The sequence below is a fragment of the Rhinatrema bivittatum genome, chromosome 4 (genome assembly GCF_901001135.1).
Source record: "Rhinatrema bivittatum chromosome 4, aRhiBiv1.1, whole genome shotgun sequence".
NCBI classification, from domain to species: domain Eukaryota; kingdom Metazoa; phylum Chordata; class Amphibia; order Gymnophiona; family Rhinatrematidae; genus Rhinatrema; species Rhinatrema bivittatum.
Genome location: NC_042618.1, coordinates 146,951,229 through 146,967,440, shown reverse-complemented (window position 1 = coordinate 146,967,440; position 16,212 = coordinate 146,951,229). Strand labels below are relative to the sequence as shown.

General features: G+C 45.1%; 1 protein-coding gene across 2 annotated transcripts in view; it reads left to right on the top strand.

The window, feature by feature from the left end:
* The window catches only part of BAZ1A (bromodomain adjacent to zinc finger domain 1A), a 514,327-nt gene that overhangs the window by 141,392 nt on the left and 356,723 nt on the right, over positions 1-16,212 (top strand). For both annotated transcript variants that reach the window (XM_029598945.1, XM_029598944.1), the window contains 2 exons: positions 13,881-14,047; positions 14,711-14,806. In XM_029598945.1, the coding sequence (XP_029454805.1) occupies positions 13,881-14,047; positions 14,711-14,806 (263 nt within the window). The remainder of the gene's footprint in view (positions 1-13,880; positions 14,048-14,710; positions 14,807-16,212) is intronic.

Below are 16,212 nucleotides of genomic sequence, written 5' to 3'. Positions count from 1 at the left end.
GATTGACCATGCGGCTACTGCAATGGACACTCAAAGCACAGTGGATACAAGCCACTCAACCAATGTCCACGCCCATTCATATCACACCAGAACTCAGAGCTGCACTCATCTGGTGGACATCAATGAACAACTTGCTCAAAGGTCTACCTTTCCAGCAACCAATTCCACAAGTAACTCTGACTACAGATGCATCCACCTTAGGGTGGGGAGCACACATTGGTCATCTAAAGATACAAGGCAAGTGGACAAAGCTCGAAGCCTCCTTTCAAATAAACTTCCTAGAGCTTCGAGCTATACGCTATGCGCTACATGTATTCAAGGATTGCCTATCACACAAGACTGTTCTGATCCAAACGGACAATACAGTGGCCATGTGGTACATCAACAAACAAGGGGGGACAGGTTCTTATATCCTTTGTCAAGAAGCAGCACAAATTTGGGACTGGGCCCTGACACACTCAATTCTGCTTCCGGCCACTTATCTAGCAGGCATCCACAACATAGTAGCAGATCGCCTCAGTCGTCAGTTCCAACCACATGAATGGTCATTGGATCCAGCAATAGCATCCAAGATCTTCCAACGCTGGGTTCAACCGACGATAGATCTCTTTGCATCCCAGCTCAACTACAAAGTGATCAATTACTGCTCTCTACTCCGACAGCAGAACAGCCTACCACAGGACGCATTTGCTCGCCATTGGAATTCAGGCCTGTTATACGCGTATCCACCGATACCACTCATCACCAAAACACTAGTGAAGCTACAACAGGACAAGGGGACTATGATACTCATAGCCCCATACTGGCCTCGACAGGTATGGCTCCCCACACTGCTAGATCTCTCAGTCAGGGATCAAATTCGCCTGGGAGTAGCTCCCAATCTCATAACTCAGGAACAGGGTCAGTTGCGCCATCCCAACCTTCAATCCCTGTCCCTGACAGCATGGATGTTGAAAGCTTGATCTTACAACCTCTCAACCTTCCATCCTCTATATCTCAAGTACTTATAGCTGCACGTAAACCTTCCACTGGAAAGAATTATTCTTACAAATGGAAACGGTTTACTTTGTGGTGCACTCAGAAAGATTTAGATCCTTTCACTTGCTCCACTACCTCGCTACACGATTACCTTTACCATCTCTCAGACTCTGGTCTTAAGACGTCTTCTGTAAGGGTACACTTAAGTGCAATCTCAGCTTACCATAACAAGCTGGGAGATGCATCTATTTCAACACAACCTCTCGTCAGTAAATTCATGAGAGGCCTAACTCACATTAAACCTCCAGTTCATTCCCCAAGCATACAATGGGACCTGAACGTAGTCTTAACCAGGCTTATGCGTTCTCCATTTGAACCCATAAATACTTGTGACCTTAAGTACCTTACTTGGAAAACGGTTTTCCTTATAGCCATTACATCAGCTAGAAGGGTCAGTGAACTACAAGCTCTAGTCACATACGAGCCTTTTACAAAGTTCTTACATGACAGAGTAGTACTCCGTACACATCCAAAATTCCTTCCTAAGGTTGTCACGGAATTTCACTTGAACCAATCCATAGTTTTACCAACATTCTTTCCTAGGCCTCATTCCCATCAGGGTGAAAGAGCCTTACATACTTTGGACTGCAAGCGTGCGTTATCTTTCTATTTAAACCGCACAACAGCCCAAAGGAAATCCAGTCAGCTGTTTGTATCCTATGACCCAAACAAACCGGGTAAAGCAGTGGGTAAACATACTCTGTCAAACTGGCTAGCAGATTGCATACAATTTTGTTATGAAAAAGCAGGCCTTACTCTTCAAGGGCGAGTAAAAGCACATTCAGTCAGAGCGATGTCAACCTCAGTAGCGCACCTTCGCTCTGTACCTATTCTGGACATTTGTAAAGCAGCAACATGGAGTTCTCTTCACACATTTGCTGCTCACTACTGCTTAGACAAAGAAGGAAGACAAGATTCAGCCTATGGACAATCCGCCTTAAAGAACTTGTTTCCAGTTTAATCCCAACTCCTTCTACATCCAACCTGCTGTGATTTTCGGCTGCCTCATTTTCACCAACGATACTTCAGTGTTGCTTCACTACAAAATGACTCAGCCTCTAGCTTGCTAATCACCCATATGTGAGGACTAGCATCCTGCTTGTCCTGGGATAAAGCAAAATTGCTTACCTTGTAATAGGTGTTATCCCAGGACAGCAGGATGTAGTCCTCACGAAACCCACCCGCCACCCCGCGGAGTTGGGTACGGTACGTTTTATTATTTTATTTTTGGCTAACGCTTATTGCTACAAAACAAGACTGAAGGGAGACCCCTGTGGCAGGGAATATCATGGCATGCTGGGCATGCTCAGTAGGCACTCCGGTGCCATTCAAAAGTTTCATGGAAACTTTTAAAGAAGTTTTTCCATACATAGGGCTCCATTACCGATGTCACCCATATGTGAGGACTACATCCTGCTGTCCTGGGATAACACCTATTACAAGGTAAGCAATTTTGCTTTCTGTCTTTAGTCTATACCGAGCAGATTTGATGGTAAATATTTATGAACTGCTGTTGTTGACATGGCGTAACAACATTTTTACAGGAACTTTCAATGAATTTCCAGACCAAGAAGTCTGATCCAACTTAACAATGTTCCTCTGTTTGATGCAAATGTTTAAATATTATATGTGACTATTAGACATGAGTCATACACATTCCTACTTCATTTTTATTTTCAACAGAATTAGCAGTCCCCTATTAACACACTGCCTGAACTTCTTCATTGACATTTATTTTAATTTTTCCATTGATAACAGGACTGAATTAGCCATGATGTGGGTGAAATAATCTGGCAGCACAGAATGGACTTCTCTCTCAGCTAGTAGAGCTTTTTCTCTTCTGAGCATGTATGGGAATTTGCGGGCATTGCCTCATGAGCTCCCCCAATCTTTTTTTCATCAGAGCATCAATATGGACGTGTATCTCTGTGTGTCTATCAAAAAAAATTTTTTTTTATCACATTTCTCTTAAAAGTTGCCTTGCTGCTTCATCAGCCTCCAAAGTGCTACCAAAAGAAAAATTAAGAACTTTTTTTTCCTCAGAATGTCTGGGAAGAAGTAGTTCATAGTCAGTGGATTCAAAGACTGTTTGTGGCAAGAGCATATCCATGCTCCTAGGACAAGCAGGATGGTGTCATCATCAGATGGAGCCGGGCACGGAAAACATTTGTCAAAGTTTCTAGAAGCTTTGACTACCACACTGAGCATGCCCAGCATGCCACTATCTGCGCGTCCAGGCGAGGTCCCTCTTCAGTCTATTTTTTCGTGGTGCAGTTGCCTCGCAGTTTTTGGAGCTCTGCTCATTTTGCCTTTTTGCGTTTTAAATTTGCAATTTTTCTTTGGTCCATCGTCTGGTCCCCTTTTGCGATCGGTGTATCCTCCTTGGTGAGGTACATAAACATTTTTCTTCCTCCTTTGCGGTCGATTCCTGGCATCTCTCACTTCTTGGTGACCCCCTGTCATCGACAGTGCGCTGGCTGTTTTTCATGGCATTGTCCATGGCTTTCGTAGGTGTCCTCATTGCCTGCGGATCATGTCTATCACGGATTCGCATGAGGTTTGCATCCTCTGGGGGCATTGCACAACGTCAGAGGGTGTCAGCTGTGTGATCACATGATCCCCCAAGGGCCGTCATACTCGCCTTGACAAAATGGAGAAACTTTTTGGATCACAAAAATCTGCTCAATCCACTCCCGCATCGGAGTCATCGTCAGTCGGGGGTCGAGGGAACCACTCAATATGCTTCTCCTTGTTACACCCCAATGGCCAGTGACTGATCCTCCATGATCTCACTGGTTTTCAGGACATCGGTATCCTCTGCCTCCTTGGTGCCGGGAAAAGATCGGGCCGAGCACTGTGAGAGATCCCACAAGCATCGACCCCGATCACAGTTGGCGCAGGACTCAGACTCTGATATGGTGTTGGCGGCTGCCGTATCATCACTGAAGCGACCCCCGTGGTATGGAGGCCCTATCCTCAGACAAACCCGGGAGTCCCAGGTGTTCCCCATTGCTATTGATGCCGGGCACCGTGCCCCCTTGAAGAACTGAGGAGGCACCAGTGATGCTTTGTCCCCCTCCCTGAGTCCTGTCCTTACTGGACTTCCAGGAGTCGTTGGACTGCAGGGTGCAGAATGTGGTGCTCTGAGCTCTACAGAGCATTGAGCTGCCCCTGCCACCGGCCCCCATACTGGTGCTGGAGCCGCCGACATTTATTCTGGCACCCCTGCTCAAGTGTCTGGATGTCCTCTTGGGTGCCCTCCTGGCGCAGCCGGTGCCCAAGGGACCCTCTGTTCCCCTGCGGCCACCAATGCCTCCCTCAGGAGCAATTCCAATCATTGGGTCCTCCTCCGAGGAAGATGCGTCTGGTGCCGCAATCCTGAAGCCTCTGTTCCCCGAGCCTTTGCCTGGACCATCTAGCTTCCGGCAGCCCCCCAGTGCCCCCGTTACTGGAGGGACTATTGATGCCCTTGGTACTTTCGCGGCCTTCGAGGGCCAGGGATTCACACAGGCCTCACCTGTGTCAGTCCTGCGAGGAAGAAGGCCCTTATGACCCATGGGGGAATGATTCTTCGGAGTCCTCTTCTGAGGTCTCTGACACCCTACTAGAGCCTTCACCACTGGAAGAAAGGCGTCATTCCCTTTCGGAGGACCTCTCTTTTGCGGGTTTTTTCAGGGCCATGGCCGAAGCTGTCCCCTTCCAGCTTCTCACAGAGGAGGATGCGCGACATAAAATGTTGGAGGTCCTCCAGTTTGTTGACTCGCCTAAGGAGATAGTAGCTGTTCCCATCCACGACATCTTTAAGGATAATCTCCTTCAGATGTGGGAACACCCAATATCCATCTCCCCAGTGAATAGGAAGGCGGATGTCACCTACTTAGTACAGCAGGCCTTAGGTTTGAGAGGTGTAATCTCCCTCACCAGTCTAGTTGTGGAGTCTGTTCTCAAAAAGGCCAAACGCTCTGCATCCATGCCTCTGCCCCTCTGGGGCGGGAACATAGGGAACTGGATGCTTTGGGTAGGAAAGCTTTTTTCAGGGTGCTATGCTTATAGCCCGTATCGCTTCCTACCAGTTGTACAAGAATCAGTACAACCAAAACCTGTGGAAGCAAGTCCAGGAGCTGGCAGAATGCCTGCTGCAGCAACAAGAGTCGTTCTCTGCTGTTGTGCAGCAGGGTCTGGAAGCTGGGAACACGAGATATGATCCACCTAGAATGTTTTTGAGACAGCAGTCTGAGTGGCCACCGTGGGCATTGGCGCTCATAGGATGGCTGGCTCTCTCTGCTTCTGTCCTTTGACCAGAGGTGCAGGAGAAGCTAGCTGACCTACCATGTACAGGTGAAAACCTTTTTGAGGATAAGATCAGAGAATACGGTAGCTCAGATGAAGGATCACCACGAAACACTTCAACAACTCTCTGCTAATGCTTCAGACTCTCCAACCTCTGCCAGGAAATCTTCCAGACCCAGCTCCATGAAGTCCTTTTACAGGCAGAGGAAATATTACCCCCCTGCCTCTCACTCGCACATCCCCATACTAGCTCCAGGGTCCACTCCCATCATCAGCGGTGAGCCCGGCCCTAGCTGGCCCCCCCAGCAGGCTCCGGCTACTGGCTTTTGACTGAGGCGAGGGAGCACAGCCCAGCAAGATGTACCCCTGACATAGGATCCCCCAGTGGGAGGCAGACTGGGCATCCATTACCTCGGATCACTGGGTCCTTACTATAGTTCGCCAGGGGTATCGTCTTAATTTCAGAAATATCCCAGGGGGCTCTCCCCCATGTCCATTGTAGGATTCCTCTGCCCAGAAGGTCATACTTCAAACAAAGCTAACAACCCTTCTTGCAGCAGGAGTGGTAGAGCCTGTTCCTTGTCCTCAGCAGGGCCGAGGGGTCTATTCGAGATATTTCCTCATACCAAAGAGGACTGGGGGCTTATGCCCCATTCTCGATCTCAGGGTGTTGAACAAGTTTCTCGCAAGAGAAAAGTTCAAAATGGTTTCTCTAGGCACTCTGATTCCCTGCCTCAAAAGAGGAGACTGGCTTGCTCCCTCGATCTCAGATGCATACGCCCACTTTGCCATCTTCCCCGAGCACAGAAGACCTTGTGCTGGAGAAGACTCACTACCAGGACAGGGTGCTGTCCTTTGGCTTGGCCTCAGCCCCTCGTGTCTTCACCAAGTGTCTGGCAGTTGTAGCAGCGCACCTCAGGTGCCATGTGGTGCATGTCTTCTCTTACTTGGACGACTGGCTGGTGAAGAGCGACTCCTGCACAGGGGCACTGGATGCTCTGGCCCGGACTATGTGGACACTGCAATCTTTGGGTTTTCTCACCAACTACCCAAAATCTCTTCCCTGCCCAGCTCGACTTCATAGGAGCCAGACTGGATACAGTTCAGGCGAAGGCATTCTTGACCCACGATTGGGCCCTAGCTCTTTCTTTGTTGGCAACCTTCGTGCGCAACAGTCGGAATGTGAGTGCATGCCTTCTGCTTCGCTTGCTGGGCCAAATGGCGGCCTCGGTCCATGTTATCCCAATAGCCCATCTTTGCATGTATAGCGCACAATGGATGTTGCGGTCACAATGGCAGCAGGCATCCAAGGACTTTGAGTTGCGTGTCTCTGTCACACAACCTCTGAAGATTTCACTGTCTTGGTGGGATGAATCTTTTCAATTTAGAGCAGGGGATTCCCTTCCAGGCAGTCATTCCTTGCCCCTTCCAAAATAAGGGGCATGGAACCGCTGCCCTATGAGGAAAAAGGCTAAAGAAGTTAGGGCTGTTCAGATTGGAGAAGAAATGACTGAGGGGGGGATAGGATAGAAGTCTACAAAATCATGAAAGGGCTTGAGCAATGTAAATCGGTTGTTTACTCTCTCAGATAATAGGACCAGGGCGCATTCCATGAAATTAGCAAGTATCTCATTTAAAACAAATTGAAGAAAATTCTTTTTCACTCAGTACATAGTTTAGCTCTGGAATTCATTGCCAGAGGATGTGGTTACAGCAGTTAGTGTAACTGGTTTTAAAAAAGGTTTGGATAAGTTCCTAGGGGATAAATCCATAAACTGCTATGATGGTAATTAATAAGCAATAGTAGTTTGAGATCTATCTAATGTTCAGGTTCTTGCCATGAACTTGTGACTTGGATTGGCCACTGTTGGAAACCGGATACTGGGCTTGCTGGACCCTTGGTCTGACCCAGTATGGCATATCTTATTTTCTTATGTTCAGGCTACCCTGCCCTCAGGTAGTGCTTACTACCGATGCCTCTCCTTAGGGCTGGGGAGCCCATGTAGATGGTATCCACACACAAGGTCACTGAACTGCTTAGGAAGCGCTCTGCCAGATAAACATCTTAGAGCTTCGGGCGATTGTTATGCTCTCTGGGCTTTCCGAGACCAGTTGTCCAACAAGACAGTCCTGCTTCGGACGGATAACCAAGTCATGATGTGGGTATATCAAACAAGCAAGGAGGCACCGGGGTCGTTCCTCCTCTGTCAAGAGGCGGTACAGATCTGGTCATGGGCTCTATCGCAGAGGATGTCACTGCGAACGATGTATCTTCCCGGGACTCTGAACTTGCTGGCAGACCACCTAAGCCACTCTTTCAAGCCATAAAAGTGGTCCCTGAATCCGAAGGTGGCAGCCCGGATTTTCCACTGGTGGAGAATCCCAGATGTGACCTCTTCACCACCCCACACAATTGCAAAATGAGCAATTTTTGCTCCCAGTTCACATGGGACGGACTCTAACCTCCAATGCCTTCTCCCTTCACTGAGGAAAGGGTCTCCTGTATGTGTATTCTCCTCTTCCACTCCTCTTGAAGACTCTCCTGAAGCTTCAACAGGGTCGAGGGACCATGATCCTTGTGGCAACCTACTGGCCCAGGCAAGGTTTGGTTCCTTCTCCTTCGGGATCTATCGATTAAGGATTCCATCAGACTTGGGACTGCGTCCGATCTGATAACTCAGAACCAGGGCAGCCTGCGCCATCCAAACCTCCGGGCGCTGGCCTTGACGACTTGGATGTTGAGCACCTAGTCCTTCAGCCCCTGGTCGTCTCGAAACACGTCTCAAAGTTTCCAGCACAGCTCTATGCCAACTTACACAAACTTAAAAGGAGCAGCAGGGACTTTACACCATCAAAAATACTGGAAAATGGACTATGCCTGGAGCACTCTGGTACCTCTCATATCTAATCTGCACCCAATTCAGAGTTTAAAGATTCCAGAAGATGTGCAGGATTCCATACTTTTATCAGAAGAGGATGTTCCACCACCCATGCCAGGGCAAAAGGGCACATCAGCAACTGCACTATTTGGTTGATTCGCTGAAGGACTTTTTTTTTACTTCTATGATGGTAAAGAAAAGCACTTTCCAATTGCTCCTTTCCAGGGTATCTGATCAACTCCCATGAAAATGAGTTCCAAAATCTCAGGTTTGGATACACTCTTTATCAGAGCCTCTGCCAGGTATTTTTAGCCAGGGCAATCACTTGCAGCGGAGTCCAGTTAATTAGAGGATGTACGTCAGGAGTATACCCCTCTAAGATGGCCAAGAATCCCTCCTCAGTCACCTACTTAATCATTGGGGTCCTGTATTAGTGTTCTCTCACCTGTAGACTGTGAAGAGGGGTCGACGGGAATCCTCTACAAGAGTTTTCAAAATACACATCTCCATCGGAGAAAGCTATGCTAGCTTTCTGGACAAGTTGGGAAAAGCAATCAGTATACACAAGGTTAAAGATCCCTGTGCATAGGTACTTTGGTCTCCTCCAAATTTTGGGCACTGGTGAAACCAGCAGTTATCTCCATCCTTGATAGCCTACAAGAATTACAAACTAGGTGTTGTGACCAGGAATGTGGACCCTCGGGCCGGCCTTGCGAAGAAGAGTTGGAAGAGAAGTTGGACTCCGCTGAAGAGAAGACCGGGTTGGCGGCTAGCTGACAGAGTACCGTGTAGAAGCTTCACCCTGGAAGTCCATGGTACACCCGGGAGGAGCCCGTGAGCACCCGGACCGCTGGGACTTAGGCGATGGTAATGAAGAGGAAGTCTTCACCCTGGAAGTCCAAGATCTCTCCAGGAGGAGCCCGTGAGGACCTGGAGCGCTGGGACTTAGGCGACGGTGATGTGAAGCGATGAGAAGACTATCCAGAAGTTGAAGCAAGTGGCAGACGGGAGAACTGGACGAGAAGCTGAGGTCAAGAGCCAGAGAATCAAGCTAGGGAATTTGAAACAGATACCGTGGACTAGATCAGGCTCTGCAAGGCAGGAGTCACCGAAGCTCAGGAGTCACCGGAGCAGGAGTCACCGGAGCTGGAACTGCAGGATGGCAACTACACTCTCTGAAAAGAAACTTCATTGCTAAGCAATTCTGAGCAGGCAGACGCCGGCTTAAGTATCTTGCCGGCGTCTGATGTCATCCCAGGGGGCTGTCCTCTGCCTGCAGGTGTTGAACAGTTAGCTCCCTTCTCGCACACACGCGTGCTCCCGGAGGGGTGGAGCTAAGATCGGACCTCGGCGGTGTCTCCCTCGTGGAGACTCTGCTGCAACGTGGCCCGGCAGGCCTGACACTCGCTGCGACCCGGCATGGCCTCCCAGGGAAGGACACCGGGACCGCAACACTAGGAGGTAGGAAAGTCCTATTTGTTATGCTCAGTTGCATGGAATTTAGACCTTTAAATATAGAGTGCAAAAATCCCTGGGATTTGGGATAATGCATTTACCTCATCAATCCATTGTTGTGGAATCAGCTCTTAAAGAGCAAAGAAAACAAGAATATACTCTTAATACTCCAACAGGAAGGTATACCAAGATATTTGACAATTTTGGAAAGAAAGTATTCCGAAGCTCCATTCTAAATGCATGGATTTCTACCCACCAATTGTAATACATCAAAATAATCATTGTCATTGTTTTGTTTATAGCATGCTTTGGTTCAATACTTACATGACTGTATACAGAAACTGAAGCTTTTTCTTCCCTCCTAGTGAACACTAAGTTGCGTACCCTCAGCCACTCCTAGATGCTGAAGATTGTATATACCATCTTATTCACTCTGTTTATGAAGTGTTCAATACCACAGCATGTACCTTGACAGCATCTATTTGCGCATTCCACATAGCTTAATTGAGAGCCAGTAGCCTCTTGGACAATGTTTACAACAATTTGGTGCATGTCCTCTGCTAAGTTGATCACTTTTTTGGTGAAAAGCTTAGAGAAATAGGTTCTGAAATAAAGGAGCAACATGAAGCAGTCCAGTCCCTGTTTTGGCATTCCTTCTGGAAGTGATTTGCATTTTCACATTATGGAAGGAAAGAAGACATACTATCCAACTAGAGTGTTGTGTGGGGAAGTATATTTGCTGCTCCATTCCTTGGATATGCAGATTATTCTCTTGTGGAATTAAGGTCATGAATAGTTTTAGTGGATCAGATCATCACTTTGTACTCCATTCAAGGTCATTTGAAGGGGATGTGGCTATGAAAGCTTCGTTGTTGTGCTGATTTAAAGAAGTCCTAATTATGGCCTACATAGTAACAGGGATACCATACTCAAACAGGATGCAAGCAGTTTTCTTGTGTCAAGCTTTGGTTATTTTCACTACTGAAGAGTTACAAAGTGGCAACCTGGTCTTCCTTGCTTTCTTTTGTGATGCTTTATCACAGGGGTGGCCAACTCTGGTCCTCAGGAGCCAGAAACCAGCTGGGTTTCAGGATATCCACAATGAATATGCATGAAAGAGATTTGTATACTGTCTCTGTACGCAAATCTATCTTATGCATATTCATTGTGTATATCCTGAAAACCAGATTGGCTAGGTATGCCCAGAGGATTGGGATGAGAAGCATGAGTCTAGGTGACGAGTGCATGAATATACATATTTAGATGAGCAGATGTCATTAAGTGTTCTGAGCACATGCCAGCTGACTTGATATACAGAGCAGTGGAGGAAATAGTATACAGTCACTGTTTGTGGTTCTTGAAAACCAGAGTTGGCTACCTTGTTTTATCATCTCGATCTTTGAATCAGGGAGGAAGCATTCTTTGGTTTGGAGGTCTTGAGAACAGGCTTGGCAGTATCCAGCTCACTCACTGTATAGATTGGGTACATCCCATGCGTTTTCTTTCCTTGAGTCTGGCCAGACCTTGCCAGGAACCTCCCCTTAACTGCCAAACATATGTTATTTCTTTTCAGGAACTTTATATATAATTTAAATCAAACTTTCAGTGGACAGTGTAAGGGGATGTTAATCTGTTTGGTTTATTCTTATTGTGGTGTTTTATTGGTATGTTTGTTAGAAATCCCCATAGTTTGAGGGAGGGGGAAGTTTGCTTTTAGCACATTGTTCTTAGCTTGTTACCGGATACTGGAAGGTTGAGGGCAGCATGGGAGCTTATGTAAAACAGCAGCAAGTGTATTAATCTCTACCTCCAGCTGCTGGTTGGTAGATATAATCCATGCGTTTGGACTGGTTTGGCTGAACTCATAGAAAGGAAATTATCAGGAAAACCATGGCCACTATAAAAATATTTGTATAGTGGGCCTGCTGTAGTTAGAGAAGGGTGTTCCAGTCTGCTTACCTTTTTCTTTCACTGGATTCCAAAGCTGCTTGATCTAAAGGTGAAAACAGATTCTGTAAAAATAGAATGTGTGCACCATGCACTTGCACTCCTTCCAGCTCCTAGTGGTTGGCCTCTGGCAGTTATTCTGCAGTAGCATTTCCCCAATAAAGTGAAAATATTAAATGCTGCCCACTCCAAAGGAAGTCTTATAAATAGAAGATGATCATGTTCTTTCAGGTCATCCATCTTATTTAGTGTGTCTTTCAGCTTCCTTTCTAGCCGGTCTATTTCGCTGCTGGCCCTGGTCAGAGACATTTCTAGCTCCACAAAAGATTGGGGAGCCCACACAGCCCTTTTTCAAACTCCAGGAACTTGGGCATTCATAGAAAAACAATTCCAACTTGATCTTCTAGAACTGAGAGCGATCAGGTATGTCCTGACAACCTTTATCAGTTTTCTCCAAGGGAAGAGCATTCTCATTCAAACCGACAACCAGATGGTCATATTCTATGTAAACAAACTAGGCACAGGGTTATGGACTCTTTGCCAAGAAGCATTAAAGATAAGGGGAATGGGCATGTAGTCATCAAGCTGTCTTGCAAGCAAATTACCTCCTAGAGGTCTATAGACCATCTCCACAGAGTATTTCAACCACATGTGTGGTCTGTACAGCAATCGGCAGCTGACTAACTTTTCAGTCAATGAGGACTTCAGCCATCAACCTATTCGCGTCAGAGCAAAACAGAAAACTAGAAACGTTTTGCTTCATTCTTCCTAAAAAGCTCAGCTCTGTTAAGGATGCTTTTCTGCTCTGTTGGATTGCAGATTTCATGTATGCTTTCCCACTGATAACTGTTGATAACTAGAATGGTGCAAACGGTTATCAAAAACCAGCCTGACTGATCCTCATAGTTTCAGCTTGGCCCAGTCAGGTTTGGTTTGCATACCTGGTGAAACAGTCCAGCAGTCCTGTGAACCTTTTCTGATCAGATCCCTCATTATTGACTCAAAAGCCAGCCACCTGTTGTATCCCATCATGTCTTCTCTCAAATTGAAAGCTTAAATATTGGGCGCTCAGTAATTACCAAATTCTCTCTATCTAAAGGGGTTTAGGACTTTACACTGTCTGCCAAAAAAAACCTAGAAGAGCCTACATTTTTAAATGGAAAAGATTCTCTACATGGTATCATCACAGTACCTTGAATCCTTTTACATGCAAACTCAACGAGTTACTGAGCAACTTATTCTTCTTTCTGCTTCATGTGTTGCCACCTTATGGAATCTATGAGAGTACATCTCTGTGCTATAACAGCTTACCATTTCCATAGTATCTACATTCATGACAAGCTTATGGCATACGAAGTCACCTGTTGTAAAACCACTTGCACCATGGGATCTAAATGTGGTTCTTGCACAGTTGATGAACCCACTATTTTGAACCATTGGAGTCAGCTTTGTTCAAGTTTCTAACATGGAACGTTATATTACTTGTAGCAGTCATTTCAGGCCTTGGTACATTATCTTCCTTATATGCAATTCTTCCACAATAGGGTAGTGCTCTGCACTCGCCTGTATTTCTACCAAAAATAGTATTCGCTTTTCATATTGATCCATCGTGTTGCCTACATTCTTCCTGAGGCCACTTTTCATGAAGGAGCAAAAGCCCTTGATACCTTGGACTGTAAAATGGCACTGGCTTACTACAAGAAAAGAACTCTGTCTGTTGTCTGTTCCCAGCTTTGCATCCCATTACTTTCTGGACAGTCTCTCAAAAACTGACAGTAAATTTGGACAGGCAGTTTCACATAACCTGTTCACCCAGTATTCTACTTTCCATGTTGGGTTCCAGGTTGCTTACTCAGTAAAAGCTCCTCTGCAACCCTCAGCTTGGGACTCCCCACATGTCATGGCAAATTCAGTCTTGCTTATCAACGGAAAAAGCAAGTTTGCTTATTGTAAATGATTTCTATAGATAGTAGGATGAACTTGCCATGCTAAATTCCTACCTGCTTCCCTGGAAAGTTGACTACCTAGCCTAGGTTAATTTAAAATCAATTCAGGGAGCTCTCGAGGCAATGTCTACATGGGAATTCCCGCACATGCTCAGAAGAGCAAAAGCTCTACTAGCCCAGAGAGAGGACTGTTCAGTACAGCTGGATGACATCACCCACATGTCAATGCTAATTCATCCTGTTATCTATGGAAAACACTTTTACAATAAGCAAACTTGCTTTCTTTCCTGTGAAGCTCTGTTTAAAATGGTTCCTTTGTGCACAGCTGTAGAAAAGGCAAAATTAATAAAAGACCGGGTAGATACTGTAGATGCCAAGAAAAGGGAAAAGGAATACAAGGAGAAGAGGCGTGAAGAGTGGAGGAAGATGCTGGAAGAAGAAAAACTAAAGAAAAAAGAAGAGAAGGAGAGACTCAAGTTAGAGAAAGAGAAGGTAATCTTGTGCCTTATGAGGTATACAGCACTAGAAGGAAGCAGTCACAAGCTTTTCTATACTGGGACCTCCCAAGTTCTGGTGTAAGAAAACCCAAACTTCATCAAATCTAGATATGTTCAGTTCCTGGTAAAGTGGAATAAATACAGGTCATGATTACTTATTCCTCCAGTTTTTTGCATGCACCTTTCCTTATATACACACGATGCATTATACAAACTGTCTTTCTAAACGTTAAAAAATAAAAATCTTGCTTTCAATTGTATTTCTCACCAAAAAGAAAGACATGAAATGCGCTATATATGATGAGAAAAATGAACTTAAGGTGCCAGTAAAGAACAGCCATGCAGTTCAGTTTGCATGCCATGTGCTCTGGCCTTTTTGCTGTTTTGTTTCTCTCTCTAGCCCATTTCCATTCCCTATCATCAAATGCAACATTCTGTGGCAGTAGCTGTATAATTCCCTATAGGTGAGGGAGAGTGCAGCTCTCTCCAGCACTACCATGGGTTATGTGCTTGTTCAGTCAATAGTTAAGCCCAAAAATCAGCTTTTGTCTATTAAGGTAATTTGCTGTTACATATAAACATTAGCCCTTTTATCAGGAAAACAGTGATAAAAAGTTCTTCTATTTGCTTGTTTTATCTTTCAAAGTTTTAATTGCAGGAAAGAGAGAAGCTGCGTGAGGAAAAAAGAAAGTATGCTGAATATCTGAAGTTGTGGAGCAAGCCCAGAGAAGACATGGAATGCGATGATCTGAAGGTATGTGTCCTGATTTGTTGTGGAGACCACATTTAATTCAATATAGAAAAGATACTACTTTTTTATTTGACAGTATTTGTTATCTTTCTGAGCACAATTGGGGCAGCTCACAGATATAACTACAAACAAATCCAAAATAATACCAAATCTAAAATGTCAGTCTCCTTGACAAAAAATCTAAAACCTAAACACTGTTAAATCATACACCATAAAATAAAAATCCATAATCACCACATTCCCATCCAGTCCTGGCTTTTAATCCTTATTGACAATGGATCAAACTTTGTTGGGGAGAGAATAAATGCATCTTTCTCAGAATTAACTTAGTCCCTGCTTTCCAGAATACAGCTGTTAATGATGACCATAAAAATTCAGAAACAAGGGGAAAAACATGAATAATGCAGAAGGGAGTATGTTCCCATCCCAATCCTGAAACAATGAAAGGAAGTCTGACTCTGGGTTAACCCAGCAGGGCTACTGATTGTTTGTTTTATGTGATTCACTCACCCTTTTTTCTCCATGGACAATTAGGAACAAATTCAGCAGCACAGGTAAGGTGACATCCAATAGTTCCATGATGGACGTGCTCCCTACAAACTAAGAAAGACACAATCTTTGTGGGCATGTGTAGGAGTTCCCATGCAGCCATTCTGAAAGTCTCCTCAGTCTGTATTCTTCTGCCAAACTGAATGGATATATTTGCTCTCTTGTGCTGCCTGCATTTTGTTTTTTTTGCAGTTTTCATTACGCTTTTGTTCTTTTCCTTTAGTTTCTTCATTTTTTTTTTGTTTTTCTTTGGAGTCTCAGAAACGGAAAAATTCTTTTTTCTGTGTTTGAATATGTCTGTCAGAAAGCCTTTCAAACTTTGTGCAGACTGCAAGCACAAAATGGTTATAGCAGACTTGTATGACATTTGTATCTGTTGCCTTGGCCCATGTTATGATTTCTTCAACTGTAAAGCATGTGGAAGAATGTCACCAAGGTCTTTTAAATTCTGGGAATTAAAATTGAGGTTATGATACTCCTCTTCAAAAGGAAAAAGCCAAATCTTTGGATTGACTAGTCTCCAAAGTGCCAGAATAGAGAAATTCTTCCTTCCGTGCCAGTTGAACAAAGGCAAAAAAAAAAGGATCCTCCATTGGCACATAAATCTCGCCATAGCGCAGACAAATCATTGATGCAAAGAACATCTGCATTGATGAAATCAGCACTTATGGCACAGAGACCTTTTCACACCATCTATATTGGCACCCTTTGCATCATCATCTTGTTTGGCACCATAAAATCATAAATCAGGCTTTTTACCAGTTGTGGTTCCGGAAACTGAATCATCTTTTATATCACTTTAGCCAAAAGAGGAGACCCATCCTGTAGGATTTAAGGCTTATAAGCACCTTCTAACTGTG